This window comes from Martes martes (assembly GCF_963455335.1).
Source record: "Martes martes genome assembly, chromosome: 10".
Lineage (NCBI taxonomy): Eukaryota > Metazoa > Chordata > Mammalia > Carnivora > Mustelidae > Martes > Martes martes.
In genome coordinates, this window is record NC_137898.1 from 96834772 (window position 1) to 96849005 (window position 14234).

General features: G+C 37.0%; 1 protein-coding gene across 1 annotated transcript; it reads right to left on the bottom strand.

Annotated features, from left to right (window-relative positions):
* Window positions 1–7579: 7579 nt before the first annotated feature.
* Window positions 7580–8521, bottom strand: LOC308350344 (olfactory receptor 8D1-like; the record flags this gene model as incomplete). Its single annotated transcript, XM_080815525.1, has 1 exon — window positions 7580–8521. The coding sequence occupies one exon, from the start codon at window positions 8519–8521 to the stop codon at window positions 7580–7582; it is 942 nt and encodes a 313-aa protein (XP_080671651.1).
* Window positions 8522–14234: the final 5713 nt, after the last annotated feature.

Below are 14234 nucleotides of genomic sequence, written 5' to 3' on the forward strand. Positions count from 1 at the left end.
AGCAGAGTAATAAGTTAGTTCAAACAGCTACTAAAGGGTAAGTTGTAATTCAATTGGTCACCTGCATGTGGCCTAACATGACTATGCAACTTTCTATGTATGTTACAATCTCATTGGCCACCTATGTGTGGCCAGGCTTTTGCTCTATAAAAGGCAGCCTATAAGATGGGGAAGGGTCGCTCTCTTCGGAGGCGGCCCTGACTGGTCAATCAGTCAGTTCTTGAGCCTGTAAGCTGGGGGTAGTCGCTCTCTTCAGAGACAGCCCTGGCTGGTTAGTCTGACTTCTAATGTTTGGCATAGAATAGAGCTTTGCATAACTTTAACTTTGTTTCAGTCTTGTTCCCCTGGCCAATCAATCTGACTTCTAATACTTGGCATAGAATAAAGCTTTAAATAACTTTCACCTTGTCTCAGTCTCGTTCCTTTGATAACGGACCCTTACATAAAATACACAAGATGTAATCTTAGAAAAGCAACATTTCTAGGGGAGAAGAGGATTAAATGAAGGAAGGGATAGCTTTTGGAGTCTAGACAGAATGGAGGGGGAAAAAAAGCAAGCAGAGAAAGGGAAAATCCTGAAATAAAATAAATGTAAAAGCAGCAGAAGAAAGACACACAATATCTTTCTCTTTGCCTCTCCTGCAGAAAGGAGACATCCTTTAAGGAAGCTACATGTCTCTATACCTACAGAAGAGAGCATGGATGAACTGAGATTACAGGAAATTATCTCAAAGAGTAAACCTTACCCCAAAAATACATATGAAGACCTACCACAGGCAAAACTCACCTGTGGTAGGAGAGATAAGAACAGCAGTAATTTGGTGGTGGGGTAATTGTAAGTCAACAGAAAAGAAGCCCCAAAACCATATAAAAAGAAGAAATTATTAGAGGGTAGAAAAAAATTTTAAATCAAAATCCTATTGATTTATAAGTCTATGGCTAAATTAATCAAGATAAAAGAGAATATATAAATATGCAAAGTAAAAAAGGTGAAAGACAAACCATTAAAACAGAAACAAAGAGAGAGAGAGAGAGCACGTGGGCACAAGCAGGGCAGCAGCAAGCAGAGGGAGAAGCAGGTTCCCTGATGAGCAAGGAGCCCAGTATAGAACTCCCAGGACTCCGGGATTATGACCTGAGCCGAAGGCAGACACTGAACTGACTGAGCTTCGCAGGCATCCCCCAAATTTGATATCATTATAAAAATAAGCTTTGAAACTTAGCTAAATGGCTAGTTTTCTAGAAAAATACAGTTTACCAAATTGTATTACCAGCAATAGTAATACAGTAATCTTTCCATTAAAGATTAAAGTTATCAATAAACTATCACAGAGAAAAATACCAGATCCAGATTGTTTCAAAGGGTAATTCTAGACAACCTTCAAAAACAAAATAGTCTAAATGCTTTTAAAATCTGGAGAATACAAATAAAGAAAATTTTCCAAAAATTTTTATGAAGAAAGTAGCACAAGATACCTAGAACTGATAAGAACAAAAAATATTATGAAGAAATAACATTTGAGAATATCAAAGCAAAAATACTAAATATTTATTTCTAAACAGAATCCAGCACCAGGATATGAAGAGACTGTGCCCTGATCAAATAGGATTTATTACAAAAATGAAAGGTTTTTCAATATTAGGATTCCATACTATGATAATAAACAAGTGTAAGAAAAGAGAAAAAACATGAAATTTCAGTAAATCTGAAAAAGCCATTGACAAAGTTCACATTGAGATTAAATTAGAATGGCATGATTTTAAGAAACAGAAGGGGAAGTTAGTTAAAGAGAAAAAAGCACACTATGACCATGACCTTTACTGCTTCTGACTGCTACCCTGTGGCTCTCCACACCTCTTCCCCATGACTTTTCTCAGCACATTCTTTCCATCCTTATCTCTCAACTCTAGTTCAAGGGTTGCCACCATAGATCAGTAAGGATCACGGTGGTGTAGAATACGGGGGCAAACTTCTCCTGAGCCATATTGCTACTACTAGAGATTGCTTCAAATGCATAAGTATGATGGAATCATTAAAGTTTCCAGCAGCTGTAAATGAGAAATGCAAGTTCTAAAATCTTTGGACCTGCCTGCCCCCAAGGGTTTTCAAAGCATGTTGGAGAGGGGCGCCTGGTGGCTCAGTCATTTGAGCACCCAACTCCTGGTTTTGGCTCAGGTCATGAGCTCAGGGTAGGGATCGAGCCCCTCTTTGGGCTCCATACTCAGTGTGGAGTCTGCTTGCCCCTCTCCCTCTGCTCGTGCTCTCTTTTTCTCCCTCTCAAATAAATAAATAATAAAAATCTTTAAAAAATTTTAAATCTCCTAAAAATTAAAAAAAAAAAAGTTGGAGAGCATGAAGTTGTAAGAGATGATGATGGTAGTTGTTGCCAACAGATTGAATTCATCTCGAGTTATCATGAAGGCTCATTTAGGGAGATTCTGGAGTAGGAGAGCTTCAGGAGAGGAAATATGTTGTAGAAATAATGCTGAATGATAATGCCCCACAGGAGGAAAGCCTGATCATGGAGATCATGTGGGTACAGCTCCTAACGCTGCCACCATATAGACCTCAGTCATCAACACATTGCATATCATTTGGGACATGATGACATTGTAGTAACTATTCTCTTCTTCAATTTATCTGATTGTTTTAATACCATCAGATCTGTTTTAATGTTGCACTTACTCTTCAGTGTAGTGAAAGTTAAAGAGACAATATATAGTGGTGTCCTCTTGCATTTTTCAACTCATTTCCTGCCTCAACAATCTAGAAAAACACAACAAAATGACAGAAACACTTACTGAAAAACAAAGCAAAAATTCCTGGCATATTACACAAGGAACAGATGACAGTATTTTATTTTTTCCAGGCAAATCTATCGATACCTCTTTTAGAATTGCTTCATTTTTACAAAAATAATTCATACTTATTTTAATTATTTTTAAGTTAATTAATTAATTTTTTTGTTGTTAAATTCAGTTAGCTACTGCATAGTACATTATTAGTTTCTGGTGTAGTGTTCAATGATTCATTAGTTGCATGTAACACCCAATGCTCATCACAACATGTACCCTCCTTAATGCCCATCACTCTGCTACCCTATTCCCCACCACACCCTCCCGTTTGAAAGCCTCAATTTGCTTCCTGGGGTCCATGTCTCTCATGGTTCATCTCCCTCTCTGATTTCTCCCTCTTCATATTTTTAAAAAGGCATTCAAATAAGATAAAAGTAAAATAGAAGAGCAGTAAAGGTTATCTCTCATTTTGTTACAAATACAAAGTAAAATATCAGTAAGTAATCATATATAGAGGGACAAATACCTACATAGATACATGAAGAACAGACCAAAATCATTTTATTGAAATGGTTTTGTGCTTCACAAACTTTTATAAACAAAAATATTATATAACTTTTCTTTTTTTAAACTTTATTTTATTTTTTCAATGGTCCAAAATTCATTGTTCATGCATTATCATCATAGAAGAAGCAAAATAACCCAACTTTAAATGGAAGAAATTGCTTAGCCTCTGATCATTATAACCTATATGATATACCCATGATGTTATGGGAGTTTCATGTCTCTGCTGAACAAGATACCTACTGTCTCCTTAGAAAGAGAAGAGGTGTTCTTGGGTATGTGCCGTAGTCCTTGACAAAAAAAGGCCATTTCATCTGTGTTGTTCACTTTCCTTACTTTCCTTTCTTCCTTTATTTTCTCTGGAATGGTTACAGTTGCCATGTGGTATCTTTTCATTTGCTCATTCCCAATGTAGATAGGTCTGTATATCTCCGATATACATAATGTGTGAATTCACATGGAATCCTCTTCCAGATCACCTGAGAACTTATTCATTTTCCCCTTTGAGATGTAATTTAAATAATTTGTTATGTTTTATCCACTTTTCTTTAACCTGGGAGTTGGGGGTAAAAGGAAGAGAGAATTTTGTGTGTACCTCACATTTGATGAACAGAATCTTGTGCTTTTTCCTGAGATTTTGTTTTATGTGTTGAGTCAGAATTTACTCCACCTACTCAGAGGAGGAGGTTATGCCCATTGGGATAGTCTTAGAATTTAGCTCATTGCTAAGATTGAGTATGGAACTCTGGAGACTTTGCTTCTATTAGAACAGTACTTCTTGAATTGGAGTTTATGGATCTGAACACTTGGATAGGAATTTTATTTTAACTAGTCTCTAATTTAAAATTTAACATTACCTTCAAGTCAAAATCTTAGTAACCGATCATGTTAAAATATGTAATTATATATGACTTTGTTATCAACAGAATCACACTTACTTTCCCATCACATGAAGTTGTACATATGTCAAAGGGGTTCTTAGGATGAAATGGAATATTGATCACGAACATTTATAACCATCACTACTTCAAATTACAGTAATTATTAGACCTGCTACCAGATCCTGTGATTTAATTCTCTAATAAAGAAATCACAAATTTATTTTAAATATTTTGATGTCAGTAGTTTAGTTTATTATAATGTTTAATCACATGTATGTTATACAGTTAGAAATACTATTCTAAGAATTTAATTCTTCACCTGGCCACCTAAATGATCTCTGGTCCAATAAAAAGATTAGGAAACTCTACATTCAAGAGACTCTGGAATGGTTGTATGTTACATCTCTTCTTAATCTCTTCCACATATGTAATATTTCTTACTAATGGTGATTTGTAGTCTCAGTCATAAAAGGAGGAGGAATATAGATATGTCCTCAGCATCAGGCTATTCATCTGTAAAATGATAACATTGGTAAGAATTCCCAGAATTTTGTGAATACAGCAATTTCTATTACTACCATATTTTGATGTTCATTTCATGGATTTAGAAAAAGGAAACTTTTTTGTATTTTACTTATATATTTATTTTATTTTATTTTATTTTATTTATTCTTAGATCAGGAATTCTGTAATTTGTGTTTATCGTCCTTATTGGTAAGTCAAGTTCACATTTTTGTTTCTTTCTTTCAATATTAGGTAAATGGACACTAGGGAACTTAAATTGTCCTCATTCTTACATGTGGGGGTGGGAAGGGATGTGGAGACCTATGAGAGAGTGAATATGCAGAGTTGGGGAAGCATAAACTGAGAAGAAGGGAAGATGGAGGGGAAAGAAGAACCTTTCTGAGTCTCAGGTTTTATCACTAAGAAAATGATAAGTTAAATTAGATATGCTTCACTACCACTAGAGATCTGCATTATTTTTCTGGAATTTTCTGCATATCAAGCTTATTTAATAAACTAAGTAGGAAATTCTAAAGTGTCTAGTTAGGCATAAAGTAGAAACCTGGAAAACATCATTTCCTTTATCTTCATATAATCTAAATGAGGAAAATAACTTATAAGAATTCCTTCAGTTCTTGGGGCACCTGGGTGGCTCAGTGGGTTAAAGCCTCTGCCTTCATCTTGGGTCATGATCCCAGGCTCCTGGGATCCAGCCCCACATTGGGCCCTCTGCTCAGCAGGAAGCCCACTTCCTCCTCTCTCTCTCTGCCTGCCTCTCTGCTTACTTGTGATCTCTGTCTGTCAAATAAATAAATAAAATCTTTTAAAAAAATGTACATACGTGCATATATATATATATATACATATACACATATATATATGCAAGTGACATTACAAAAAAAAAAGAACTCCTTCAGTTCTTTACTAATACAAAAATGACCAAGACTATATAGAATTTCTGTTGGTGATTCTTCTCTAATTCAATTATTAGTATGGTCACTGCAATATTTTAAGTCCCTAATTATATAATTTCTTATAAATTTATTCATTGATATTGTTTTGTGAAGAGCTTTCCCTTTTCTACTACATTTTATTTTATAGTCATTATTTTTTTATATCAGTAAGGACCTATAGATTTTCATAAACCATTTTGATGTTCAAGTTGTCCTAAATTTGTCCAGAAGAAGTTCTTTCCTTTTGACACATTTTCATAAATTGGGGCACTTATTTATTCTGTGGAATACTAATATATTCAAGGCTCATCTTCAATTTTAGGTCCCACCTTGGAATTTACCATTTCTTCATGAAGTCCTGGTTTCTCTCAGTGGAGTGTGATACTTAGAAAATGGATAATAGGCATAAACTTTGTTACTTGAATTTCATTGCTTCTAGGCCCATCCAGTTAAAAGAATTAGGAATAATCTATTGTTATCTAATTATCTAATAGTCATCTATTAATTGGATCAAGTCATTCTTCTGTTCAAACCCTTCAATGGCTTCCCATTTCACTTGGAGGAACAGTCAAACCTTTCAAACTTGCCTTAAGGTCCTACAGATTTCATCTCCCTTCCCCACCATCCCTCTGATACCACCTTTCATGACTCTGCCCCTCCTCCACTCTCCTTGAAGCACACTTTCCAAACTACAGTTCCTTAAAAGTGCCCAGACATGCTCTTCTTTCAGAGATTACATTTGATGTTCTCTTTGCCTGAAGTTTTCTTCTCTCAGTTGCATAGGTTGATGCCCTACTTCTCTCAGGTTTATAGTAAATATTAGATTCCTCAAAGTCTGATCTCCATGGTTGAAAGAGCATTCCTCTCCTCCCTCCAGTGCCCAACCCCCTCCTCTTCTTTAGTTTATTCCATAGCACTGATCATTACTGAATATAGTACAAGTTTTCTTTTTCATGGGTTCATGGGAGCAAACGTTCCCATCGAAAGATAGAAATTTTGTTTGTCTGGGTCAGAGTTGCCCAGCAAATACTATTGATTGACTGACTAAATGAATGAATTTTAATGATGTATTGAGTCTCAGGGATTATTTTGAATGGTGGGAGAATTATAGTGGATAATTAAGAGAGTCATCCATAGGGAAGTCATCTTGAGATTCAACAGAAAGGAGTCAAAGTATGCAGTAAGTTGGAAAGAAAACATGTAAATTAAAATCATAGTGAAAACTAAAAATGAGAAATCATTTTGTCCCTTTCTGCCATCCCCCCACCCAGTCTTCACCCCATTTGACACCTCCACAAGACAGATCTTATTTTCAGTGGTTCTAACAATAGCTAGAAGTCTTATGAAAATATTATTTCTTCTTGTTTACTAGCAATTGGATTCCCTTCAAATTCTACTAAGAAATGTCTATTGCTTCTGTAATTCTCTTGTGTGTTAATATACAAATCCCTAAGGGCATTTACACTTTCAGCCATTATTAGACATTACAATTTTAAAATACAACTAACTGAACATAATAATAATAAAAATTAATAAATAAATAATAATAAAATAGATTTGGTTAGGAAATTTCAGTTTAACAAGGACAAATTATAGAAAGAAGTTTTCTGAAATATATGTACTTAAAATGGGTAAGAGTGTAGGCAAGGAAGTCTGTTTCCTGAGTGGCTGGACTAGACATAGTAAAAGGATACTGGGTGCGGGGAGTAGGGGGACTAAAGAGGAAGTGATGATCATCCCCCCCCCAAAAAAAATCATTCAGACATTTTAATTTAAGATGACCCTTGATTTGAAACTAATTCATCACTGTTAAAAACAAGAAGAAAACTTTAGATAAGATCTATGCTCAAAGCTGCTGGGTCTTTTAAAAAGTGCTCTTTTCTATGCTGACCAAGAAAGTAACCCACCATTTAGAACTTTTTTAAGGGATTCTTTGACATCCTTGTTCCTAAGGCTGTAGATAAGGGGGTTAAGCATGGGAATCACTGTCGTATAAAACACAGAAGCCACCTTCTCCTGTGTTATGTCACTGGTAGATGGTTTAAAATACATGAAGATGATTGAGCCATAGAAGATCCCAACAGCTGCAAGGTGGGAGCTGCAGGTGCTGAAAGTTTTGGACCTGCCTTCAGCTGAGCGGATGCGTAAGATGCTGGAAAGAATGAAGGCATATGAGATAAAAATGGCTAAAGCACATGCAAATACATTGAATCCAACCAAAATCATCACCAAGAGTTCGTTGGTGTAGTCTCTTGAGCAAGATATATTCAGAAGGGGAAGGATGTCACAGAAGTAATGGTGGATGACATTAGTTCCACAGAAGGATCGACTGGATATGTAGCTGGTATGAACCAAGGCTCCAAAGGCGCCCACTGTATACACACTAGTGACTAGTAGAAAACAGATTCTGTGGGACATGATGACATTGTAGAGCAAGGGGTTGCAGATGGCAAGATAGCGATCATACGCCATTGCTGTCAGCATGTAGGAGTCATCAATGCCAAAGAAGCAGAAGAAAAAGAGCTGAGTCATGCACTCAGGAAAGGAGGTGAGATTCTTCTCTGAAACAAAGTTCACCAAGAGCTTAGGAATTATGACAGTGGAGTAGCAGAGATCTATGAAGGACAAATTACGGAGAAAATAATACATGGGTGTGTGAAGTTGAGAACTGATTCGGATTAAAAAGATCAAGCCCAAATTTCCCACCATGCAGACTGTATAGATCAATAGAAACAGGAAGAAGAGGGGGAGCTGGAGTCCTGGCTGGTCTGTTAACCCCTCAAGGATAAACTCAGTTACCAAAGAATGATTTCCTGTGTCCATCCTCCCACTTGTCATAGGCTGAGGGGTTCAGGGAAGAGGTTCTTATTAGACACACGTTGTCATCTGACAGCATTTGGTGATCCAAGATCTGATGAATGATGTGATTTCTAACTGACACAGAATTTCCAGAAACTGAGAGACTAAAACCAACTTTCAGTTGAAGCTTTTATCAAGATGTTGATGGTTCATTTGGCTTCAGTGTTTATTACTCCTATGTGACATTTGGAAGTAAAACTCATTTCTTCTCCACAAATTGAATTTCAGACTCTTCCAGTAATGAAAAATAACCCTTGTGTTATTCAGTCACCTTTGGAGAAACTGTACAGAGCTGCTGCCAGGTTTTGCTGGTTTTCAATGCACAGCAACCTGTGTTCTCCTCTGATGTCTCAGAACTTAACCTCTCCCTCACCAGCATCCCATGATTTCCTCCTCGTGGCTTTGGTGTCTTCAACTTGCTCATTCAGTCCTGGACTCAGTCTTACAGAACATTGGTTTCTTCCAAGCTTTCCATCTTTGCTCTGAGTTGCTAGTTTTGACTTTGTTTCTGCTACCCATGTTATTACCCAGATAGGAGAGGAATGAAGGCACACTGGAGATGGTGGGAACAGGGCAGTGCTAGAAGGGAAGCTGTTGTCATGGGCTGCAGGAAGAGGAGAGCAAGGAACAGTTAACAAGGAGTTGCTTGCATTTACTGAGCCCCTATCATGTGGCAGCCACAATGTTAAGGACATTTTATTTATGATCTCACTTATGCTTTATAACAACCCATGACATAGATACTGTTCTTTTTTAAAGGTTTTATTTATTTATTTATTTATTTGTCAAAAAGAGAGAAAGAGAGAGAGGTATTGAGAGCAAGTGCAAGCAGGGGAAGTGACAGAGGGTTGGGGAAAAGGCTCCCCACTCAGCAGGGAGCCCAATGCAGGCTTGATTCCAGGACCCTGGGATCATGACCTGAGCTAAAGGCAGACACATAACTGACTCAGCCACCCAGACACCCCAGATGCTGTTATTATATCCATTTTAAGGATCAATTGAGAGGCAAAGAGATGAAGTAAACCCATGCCCTAAGTCACCAAACATGAAAACAGTACTTTTCTCTATTTTACAAATGAGTTTATGCAAATATTCTAAGCTTACACAACTAGTAAGTGTTAGAATCAGAACTCATATCTTTGTCTGTTTTATTACAAATAAAACAATGTCCCCTGTGAACCAACTTTTTTTTCTGAACCTGAGTACATTATTATAACCTCTGTGCAGCTTTAATTATCATGCTACTTTTATTATTATTACTGTTCAATCCCTTTCTCTGATATTCTCTTCCTGTTGTGAATGAGAGAATATTAGAGTAGTGTGGCTTTTGTATTAGTGTATTGTAGCTTTTGGTAAACACTTAAAGCAGACTGTCCTCATGTGTAACTGAGATGGTCATGTTCTTTAAGGTAGAAAACAGAAAGGAAAGATTTGTACATGCACACTTACGCACATATACACACACACGCATACATTATTCTGTACTAAAGTGATATCCAATTCCTAAAAGTATAAACTTAGATAACAACTACAACGAACCATGTGACCATGCAAATTCTTCCATTTAGCTTTTTAATTTTGAGATATTGTGTGAAATAGGAATATTACCTTTTTGAAGAGAATATGAAAAATAGAAAGAAAATAAGCCTCCAGTCACAAAGATTGGAATGAACCAGGGTCAAGGATACCAAGACTCCAAAACAGAAAGCAAAGGGAAAAAAACCCAGAGAGATAGGTAAATCGAGAAATGGAGAGAACAAACTGATGGTTACCAGTGGGGAGCGTATAGGGATTTGGGTGAAATTGGTGATGGGGATTAAGGAGGGCGCTTGTCATGATGAGCACTTGGTGTTACATGGAATTGTTTGATTACTATATTCTATACCCAAAACTAATATAACACTGTAGGTTAATATACTGGAATCAAAATTAAATTAAATTAAAAATAAAATAAAGATATATTTGGTCTTATCAACTGATGGATTTTAAAATTTTATTGTCATACAATTCATTAAACCTCATTTTAGAAACACCTGGGTGGCTCAGTCGGTTAAGTATCTACCTTCGGCTCAGGTCATGATCCCAGGGTCCTGCAATCAAGTCCCACATCAGGCTCCCTGCTTGGCTGGGAGCTTGCTTCTCCCTCCCCCTCTGCCTGCCTCTTCCCCTGCTTGTGCTCTCTTTATCTCTCTCAAAATAAATAAGTACAATCTTTTAAAAAATAAAATAAATAAATAAAAAAAACTGATTAAAAAAATCAGCCTCATTTTATTGGTTAAAAAGAGTATCATCCTCCACGAAACTTTTTCTGATTCCCTGTTACTACTATTATTCTGACACTTTCTTTCTCCCCAAAGGCACCCTGTGACTCAGAGAATATAATGTAATTTATTTTTTAATTTATTTTATTTTATTTATTTGACAGAGAGACCAACGAGCAGGGAACCCAATGCAGGGCTTGATCCCAGGACCCTGGGATTATGACCTGAGCTGAAGGCAGACGCTTAACGACTGAGCCAGGACCCCATATAATGTAATTTCTTACAGTATAGTTGTGTTTTAGTCATTGAGAGGTAATGAAGAGCTGGGTTTATTACAACATATCAAATTTGATTCATTTTTAGGCATGATCATATCCTAGCTTTGTGACCCCAAGTTATTTCTCCCATATAAACTCCAGTTTCTTCATCCATAAAACAGAGATGATAATTCCTACTACTTATATTTTTTCAAACAGTTTCTACTTCTCTCACCCAACAGTGATCCATTGAGAGTCTTCTGTGTTCTGAAGATATTTATTGAATGAGCAAAATTCCTGCTCTCATAAAGCTTACATTGTAATGGGGGAGGCCAATAAGCCCATAAAGAAATAGTTGTAGAACTTACAGTCAAGTGTTGAGAAATATCATGAAGAAAATAAAGCAACGTTAGAGCAAAGGCTGGTAATTAGAGAGGTATTCAAGGGAGGACTCTCTGAAGCAGTGACGTTTTTTAAGCTGAGTCCTGAATGAACTGAGAGTCTGTTAGAGGAGGTCTTTGAGATGGGACTGCTGGCTGACACACAAGCTGACTCATGTAATCAGTGGCTCCTGACCCCCTTCCCTGTCCTCGGAATGTGTGCTGTGCCCACCACCCCCACAGTGGAAGCCATTTTTAAGGATGTAGCCTTGAGAATAACAGGTTGGGATCATCTGGACAGTAGATGTGACTGAACCCAGTGAAGGTCTCGATTCGTGAAGACACGATTCTGGCAAGCAAGTGCAGAGATCTAGTGTCCTGAGGCTGCCTAAAGCAAGCTCCTTGTTCCTTGCTCCTCAGTGTCTACATAGAAGTTTCTTTCTAAGCAAAATGGGTGAAGACAGTCAAAATGTACAAACTTCCAGTTATAAGATATGTAAATTCTGAGCATGTAATGTACAACACATTGGACCCTAGCTAAAAATAGTGTATCATAGATTTGAGAGTTGTTGAGAATAGGTAAATTTCTTACCACACACAATTTTGTAACTATGTGATTTGATGTGTACTACTTCAAATTTACACTTCAGATAAATACTAAAATTTTTTCTATTTTTTTGTGATTTTAAAATTAAAATTATACTTGTGTGGAGTGTGCCTGGACTACTCAGTTGGTTAAGTGGCTGACTCTTGATTTCTGCTCAGGTCATATCTCAGGGTTGTGAGATCAAGCCCCGAGTTGGGCTCTGTGCTGAGCACGGGGTCTGCTTGGGATTCTCTCCTTCCCTCTGCCCCTCCCCCCTGGCACACGCACTCTCTATATATACATATAAACAAACAACAAAAAGCCAAACATATACTTGTGAGGACTGTGACATTAAGGGAGATAATTTGATCTCTCTTTCTTTGACAAAGTGTTATATACACACACACACCAGAAATAATCTCAAATACTGAGAACAAACTGGCGGTTACCAGAGGGGAGAGGGTAGGGGAATGGGCAAAATAGGTGAATGGGATTAAGAAGCCAATACAAAGATTCTTCAAACAACTTCTAACACAATAGGAACTCTAAGTGATGGTGTCTCTGAGGAGTATGGGCGCTTGAATAAGTTTGAGGCTTGGCAGGTTTAAGCCTCAAAAAAATTTTTAATATTTTTTATTTGAAACATGTAACTTAAGTAAAGTTCTAGGATAGATTTCTCATCCTAGGATTGCAACAAGGAGAGAAAAAAAATAGGCAGAATGAATAAATACAAGTGTCAGAGACAATGCCAGGAGTCTCTTCCTTTCGTTTTTAAGGTTAGCTTTGGGGACTCTGTGATCCGCTGTTGGAAAAGCATAAAGTGGGAAAGGACATAATTTTTTACCCTGAGTATAGTACTTTATGAGGTGGGCTAGGAGTCAGAAACTAGGGTTTTTATTTATAGGTTAACCAAGTGCTAGCTCTTAGATGTGGGATAGTAAGTAAGTTAATATGTCAGTGTCCTTTTAGTACAGGAGGAATTCCTCATTGAGCCTTGTAAAATTACATTGTTAATGCATGTGCAAATGCTCTGTAAACCTCAAAATTCAATATAAATAAGAGATATCAAAATGACTGGGCTTGTCTTGGGGAAGAAAAGCAAGAGTTTGCAGTCAGAAAAGCAGACAAACAACCAGCAGAAGGAGAAAGTCTCCAGGCATTACACTCTTCATGCCCAGCTGTCATTAAGCAGACACTGCCTACCTGTGTGGTCTTGTCCAAAGACCATGGGTCATGAGAATTTTTAACTACCTTCCAAAATTCAATTTCAGCTACCTTATCTTATCAAAGGTAGATGGAGCTTTATGACTTACCTGACTATTACCACCAGGTTAAGTGATGCTGGGCATTTGCGAGTTCTTCTGTTGGGTCTCACGTAATGCATGCATGTGAACACACACATTGACGAGACAACTGTATCATCAAACACTAGTGGCGCAGAATCTCTCTGATTCTGGCAAAATCGTAGGTTGATTCCACATAAGAATTTAAGGAGTATTGATGAAGAGTAACAGTTTAAGACCAACTAAGCACAGCAAGAAAAGTAATTCTACTGACCCTCAGTTCTCTATTATTGAAGGAAACTTTTATTTGGATCTATTTGGATCTGAAGGAGATGATTTGAAATGAAAGTTCCCAGTGGGGTTTATCATCCCTGTGGTTGGACTCTATAGGGAAGAAACAATTACAAAGGACATATTTCATATCTGTTGGCAATATAGTAGGCATTCCTATGGATCCCTGGGGTGTTTAAGATAAACATCAAACTTTTCCCCTAAGTGTTAAGATTAATAATGATTCTATGGCAAATATCAAACTTTTGACACTGTGTTGAAAATTAAATTGCTTTGTCAAAACCACAAAATTGTATTAAATTTTATCTTAGCATTTTTTTATTAGCATAGAATGTATTATTTGTTTCAGGGGTACAGGTCTATGATTCAGCAGTCTTACACAATTCACAGCTCTTTCCTTAGCATTTTTGATATTCTATAATCCAGCCAAACCCATTTCATCATCCACCAACATAGAAGAACTTTTTATTTGTAACTCATCTAACCATTTTAGAGGATTATGCGAGGAGAAAAAGAATAAGCAACCTGTTTCCATTCTGTGATTTCCAAAAGGTATGGAAAGCACATATCCACGCAGTTTTCCAGGTCAGTCTTAATTTCAAATATGTGATATTTTTGC